Source organism: Oryx dammah, unplaced genomic scaffold (genome assembly GCF_014754425.2).
Source record: "Oryx dammah isolate SB20612 unplaced genomic scaffold, SCBI_Odam_1.1 HiC_scaffold_24, whole genome shotgun sequence".
In the NCBI taxonomy this organism is placed as follows: domain Eukaryota; kingdom Metazoa; phylum Chordata; class Mammalia; order Artiodactyla; family Bovidae; genus Oryx; species Oryx dammah.
In genome coordinates this window covers 71,589,641-71,595,640 of record NW_024070208.1, presented here as the reverse complement: position 1 = coordinate 71,595,640, position 6,000 = coordinate 71,589,641, and the positions used below count along the sequence as shown (strand labels likewise).

The window sequence follows — 6,000 nt, the reverse complement described above, 5'->3', positions numbered from 1 at the left end:
TAAAATTACATATTTCACATACTTAATTTGCTATTTGAAAATTTCAGCAAACATTCCTGAAATCATACATTTGTGAAGCATTTGTAATCTATTTTAAATAAAATATACAAACCTATAAAAATCAAACTTACTGCTGATACTTAAAGGAAACTAAACCATTACTAATTTGATTATGTATGGGTGCTTAGTCACTCAGTCATGTCCGACTCTTTGCAAGCCTATAGATTGTAATCTGCCAGGCTCCTCCGTCCATGGGAATGCTCCAGGCAAGAATACTGGAGTGGGTTGCCATACCCTCCTCCAGGGGATCTTTCCAACCCAGGGATCGAACTCAGGTCTCCCACATTGGAGATGGATTCTTTACCATCTGAGCCACCAGGGAAGCCCCAAAATACTGGAGTGTGTATGCCTATGCCTTCTCCAGGGGATCTTCCTGACCTAGGAATCGAACTGGGTTCTCGTACATTGCAGGTGGATTCTTTACCAGCTGAGCTACCAGGGAAACCCAGTTTGATTATGATTTGGGGGGTGATCTTGCTCAGGGAGGAAAAGCATAACAAATCAGTAACTAAGTCTATAAATTCTTCCCATCTGGAATGAAGGGCAAGATTTCAGTTACCTGTGATCAACTATGTCCAAAACATTAAAGGGAAAATTCCAGAAGTAAGTAATTCATAAGTTTTAAGTCTCACTCCATTCCCAACAGTGGGATGAAATCTTGAACCATCCCACCCAAGAAAGAGGTGAATCAGCCTTTGTCCAGTGAATCCAGCCAGTTAGTCACTTAGTAAGTGACTTAGTAAGTCACTTAGTAAGTAAGTCACTTAGATCAACTGTTGGGATATCGTAGTGCTTTACACACACACACACACACACACACACACACACACACACACACTCTATATTACCTAATAATGGCCCTAAAGCATAAGAATAGTGATGCTGGTGAATCACATATGCCAAAGAGAAACCATAAAGTGCTTCATTTCAGTGCAAAGGTGAAAGTTCTTGCCCTAATAAGGGGAAAAAAAAAATCACATATACTGCTGACAGCATGAGGCTGCTAATATCTATGGTAAGAATGACTCTACTGTCCGTGAAATTGTGAAGAAGAAAAGAGAAATTTATGCTAGTTTTGCTCTCACATCTCAAGCTACAAAAGTTATGGTCACGGTGCCTGATAAATAGTTAAGGTGGAAAAGGCTTTATATTTGTATAATAAGGTATTTTGAGGAGATACCACCTTAATATAACTTTTATCATAGTACACTGTTATAATTATTCTATTGTATTATGGGTTATTGTTGTCAATCTCTGTGTCTAATTTATTCTAAGTGTGTGTGTATAGGAAAAATATAGTATAGCGGGAGTACTATCTGGTTTCAGGCATTCACTGGAAGTCTTGGAAAATAACCACCAAGGATAAGGGAAAATTGTTGTATTTAAGATACTCAAATTAACAAATGAGAATAGGGTCTTTTTTAATAAAAGAAATCTGGAAGATGTAGGAGTGATAATTTTAAAAAGCTGCTGTAGCTCTGAGACTTTAATTAGGTGGAAAAAATTGAAGTTTTATTCTACTTACTATGTAACAATTTGGCAGTGACTTTATCCTTACCACTATTTTCATTAAATAAGTATAGCTTATGCTGTCTAAAAAAAGTCAGTATGATTTATTCTATGAAACACAATATTCTTGTTATATAGCATTCATTAATCACTTCTTCCACATACAATGAAAACTGCTATTGTCATCAATTTTCATTTATATTACCCTGATGTGAATAACTTTGAATAACATTTTGCTAAGCAACATTAAAGTACAATTGTGTCCTTGAACTGCATTCAGTTCATAGCCAATCTGTGCCAAAGGATTATGGATAATAAAGATTGGAATACTTTGTCGCTCCACTAATTTGAGTGACCTTTTTGAGTCACTTAATTTTTGCATTTTAAGTTTTTCTATCTGTTCTTAGAAATGACATATGAAAGAGACCTCAAAGTTGGTTCACAACCTCAGGAGTTCCCCAGGTGAAATTAGAATCTGCCATACAGATGGCAAAGAGAGACCAGAGAATTAGAAAGACCACTCCAGATCAGTAGGTGGCAGTTTTCATCAGCAAGGGAACTTGCACACCAGGCTTGTCGTGGGCGGCTACAAGATGAGTCAAACTCTGCACCCACCTGCTAGAATCTTAAAAATTCATAGAGACCTTAATAGGGTTCAGGCATGGATACAGTCCAGATGGTCTCAATAACACTGTTTTCTCAAGGCTGCTTCCTTCCAGTGGTTCCTAGCCTGGGAACAGTGGGTGAAAAGTACATCCAAGGAAGGGGTGGGGGTTAGGTGTCTCTGATTGACCAGGTCCCGCTTAAAGACCAGCTGGTGGTCATGTCCTCTTGGTGACCTTCTCCAACATTTAAATATCATTTAGTCCTACTTTTTCTTTTGTTCTGCAGTAGAGGAATGCCCAGGAATGAGCTGTCTGAGGAATATTTCAAATCCATTTTTGTGTCTAGGAAAATATTATAAAAACTAAAATGTATAATATTTGTGTAAACAAATAGCCCTGCATTTGATTAATTTCATTCTCTTTTAAAAGAAAAATGTAGTATTCCTTACCATCCTGAACTCAAATGTACTGGAATGTTTAATAATATATGTTTTAGTAGTATACTTTAATAGTGTATTTCATGTGACTTTTTATATGAGGAATCATTTCTTAAAGACTTGCAACCCATCAGGTATGCTGATATTTGACATTCACTGCCAATAGTTTCGGAGAAGGCAATGACACCCTACTCCAGTACTCTTGCCTGGAAAATCCCACGGACGGAGGAGCCTGGTAGGCTGCAGTCCCATGGGGTCGCTGAGTCGGACACGACTGAAGCGACTTAGCAGCAGCAGCAGCAGCCAATAGTTTATTTCCTTTATCCCACAATCTCAGTTAAAAATTCAGTCCAAAAATAAGTGGAAATGAGGAGTGAATTTAAGTAAATGTTTGTGAAGCGTTCATAATATATATATTTTTCTTATGCTCTATGGACAGAAATAAAGTTCCTTGCTCATCTGCCTGAGATTTCTGCCTACTGACCCATAAAACAGGAACTCTTCAATATTTATTAAGCCTCAATAACATGTACTATGCTAGGTACTGCAAGAGATGCTAAAAATGAATAAGGCATGAGCCCTCAGGGAATATATCATCTCTAGGAGGAGAATAAATAAGCACTGTATTCAAATTCTAAAGTGAGAATTATAAGTGGTATATGGCTGTTAAAATAAAGAACTTGTGGGAATTTAGAGGAGGGATAGATCATATCAAGTGGGAGAAATCAGGAAATGAAGGCTAACCTCAGGAAGTGAGACCTGAATAGAATTTCCAGAGCAAGGACTTCCAAGGAACCAGAATGCTTAGAAGGATGAGGGGAAAAGAAAAAGTGGAATGATCATGTTTCAGCAACTTGGAGAGACCCAGATTCCCTATAGTGCAAAAGAGTAAGTGGAAAAAAAGGAATGGACCACGAGCAACCCCTAAACTAGTTATCCCGGCTGCTGCTTCTATTTACCATATATTGTAATATATATAATAAATTTACTTTCTTCTGAATAGAAAAAGTATCATTCCTGACTAGGAGCCAGAATCTTGAGGCTCCACCTCTGCCCAGTTAAATAAAATTGAATATTTTGAGTTATTGAGTCATACCTACTGGAAAAACAGTTAACTCTGCTCCAAGGCTTTGTCATTGAACTGGATGTACTAAATTCAAGAGTTTTGCGGGGTCAGACAGTCCTTGATTGAAAGTGAGTTTCAATCACAGCTGATAATGATTTTGGATGATAATAACAAGAGCAACTATCTATGCATTTTCATGTTTTTTTTTTTTTTCTCTAAACTAGCTCTTCTGAAAACTTTAATGTGCACAGATATCACGTGAGGTGCCTGTTACGCCAGGGGTTTGGATTCAATAGGGTTGAGGTGGGGCCTGAGATTCTGCATTTCTAATGAGCTCACAGGTGATGCTGACGCTTCAAGTATGTGGAACACTTTTGAGGACGAAGGCTTTTGCACAGCTCCCAGACAGCAGAATCAACATTACCTGGGAACTTGATGGCTATGAAATGCGGATTATCAGACCCCGGCACCAGACCTACTGAATCGGAAACACTGGGATGAGACCCAGCACCTTGCGTTTTAACAAGCCCTCCAGGTGATGTCACTGCTTTTCGAACACACTCGAAGCACCTGGCGGGAAGGCCGGGTAAAATACTATTTATCCAAGACCGAATCTCACCCCCAGATAGTCCCCTGTAACTGGTGCGTGGTGTGGTCTGGGAAACGGGTTGTCTAAAAGCTCTACCAGGTGACTCAGATATGCAATAAAATTTGAGAATCCCACGAGGGAGGTATTTAACTTTTCGCAGGCCTTCTTTTCCGCCTATGTAAAGTGGCTAATATCCACGCTGATTCCTGCCTTCGCGTCCAGATTTTGCCATCTTCAGCCACACTTAGTCGGCCAAAATCCCACTTCAGTCTCCTCTCCCGGTGTCCCACATCCTCGATCCGAGAACCTAAGGTCCCGGTGGCGGGACCCGCCAGGGAACCAGCCAAGCCCAGCACTCCGGCGCCGCCCTGCACCTACGTGGCCCAGGGGTCCGCCCTCGGGGGCTCCCGGGACGGCGGCGGAGCGCTCGGCGCATGCGCTCGGCACCCGCCAGGCCCCGGCCCGTGTAACGGACTCGCGCTCCCCCCACCGGAAGTGAGCGGTCGCGCGACGGGAGGAGCTGGCGGTAGCGTGGCGGCTGCGGGCTGAGGGCGCCGGGTCTGAGGGGCTTGCGCTTCCCTGTCCGCACCATGGCAAAGGCCGCCGGCGTAGTGCGGCTGCTCCTGGGCTTCACGGCGCTCTGGCTCTCGCTGCTCGGAGCCCGGACGGTCTCCGCGTCCAAGGCGGTGACGGCCCACTTGGCCGCCAAGTGGCCGGAGACCCCGCTGCTGCTGGAGGCCAGGTGAGGGAATGCGGGCCGGACCCTCCGCCGAGCCCGCGCGGAGGGGAGGGTGCGGCGGGGCTATGGGCGCCCCGGGACCTCGACGGCGCCTCGGGCGCTTGACCCTCGGAGCATCACCTCCTCCCCTTGCTACCCTGGGCGCCGCACTCACTTGCGACTCCTTTTCCCCGCCATTCCTACTTTGCCTCACCCACGGGTTTGAAAACTATTAATTCCTTTGGATTTTCTTAGCATTTACGTGAGAGAAAAGGAAGACGGGGAGGGGGACTGTGGCGTTTAGTGCAAGCTCTGCAATTGATGGAGGCAGTTCTAGTTTTTAGGAACGGGTATTTGAAGCACCATATTTCATACGATGGCTTTCTGTGGAGAAGAGAGCGTCCCAAAGCTCTGACGTCTTTCTGAATCTCCTCAGCTGGAGTTAGTGCATAAGGTATCATGTACCTTATGTGGAGAAACAAAACTGGGAGATAATGAATTTTAATCTTAGTATTTCAGCAGTTAAACAAAATTTGAAAATTTTTGTTCCTTTTTTAACCGGCATGAAGTTGTTTTGTTTTGTTGGCATGAAGTTTTAATGCCAGTTGCTTTTGTATTAATACTTCACCAGAGCCATAGCTTTTGGTTCCGAAGAGTCTTCATCTCCTCCGTGAAGTTGCATATATAAGATACGAAAAAAGATTTTTTAAATTGAGCAATAATTTATGTAAGGTATTCAGGTGTGCAACATAATGATTTGATGATGTGTTCACATGGTGTGAAATTATCACCATGGACATAAGTCCAGTTAATATCTGTCACCACACATAATTACAAAGGTTTCTTTTCTTGTGAGGAGAATTTTTAAGATCTCTCTTGGCAGCTTTCCAATATGCAGTTCTTTACCTGTAGTCACCATGCTGTACGTTACATCCCCATGACCGATTATTTATATTGTAGCCAAAAATTTGCACCTTTTGCCCACCTTCACTCCTTTCTCCCACCTCCCTGCTTCC

General features: G+C 42.7%; 1 protein-coding gene across 1 annotated transcript in view; it reads left to right on the top strand.

Annotated features, from left to right (window-relative positions):
* The first annotated feature begins 4,805 nt into the window (after positions 1-4,805).
* The window catches only part of UGGT2 (UDP-glucose glycoprotein glucosyltransferase 2), a 137,580-nt gene continuing 136,385 nt past the window's right edge, over positions 4,806-6,000 (top strand). Inside the window, exon 1 of the mRNA XM_040267273.1 lies at positions 4,806-5,008. Coding sequence (XP_040123207.1) covers positions 4,857-5,008 — 152 coding nt within the window. The 5' untranslated portion in view covers positions 4,806-4,856. The remainder of the gene's footprint in view (positions 5,009-6,000) is intronic.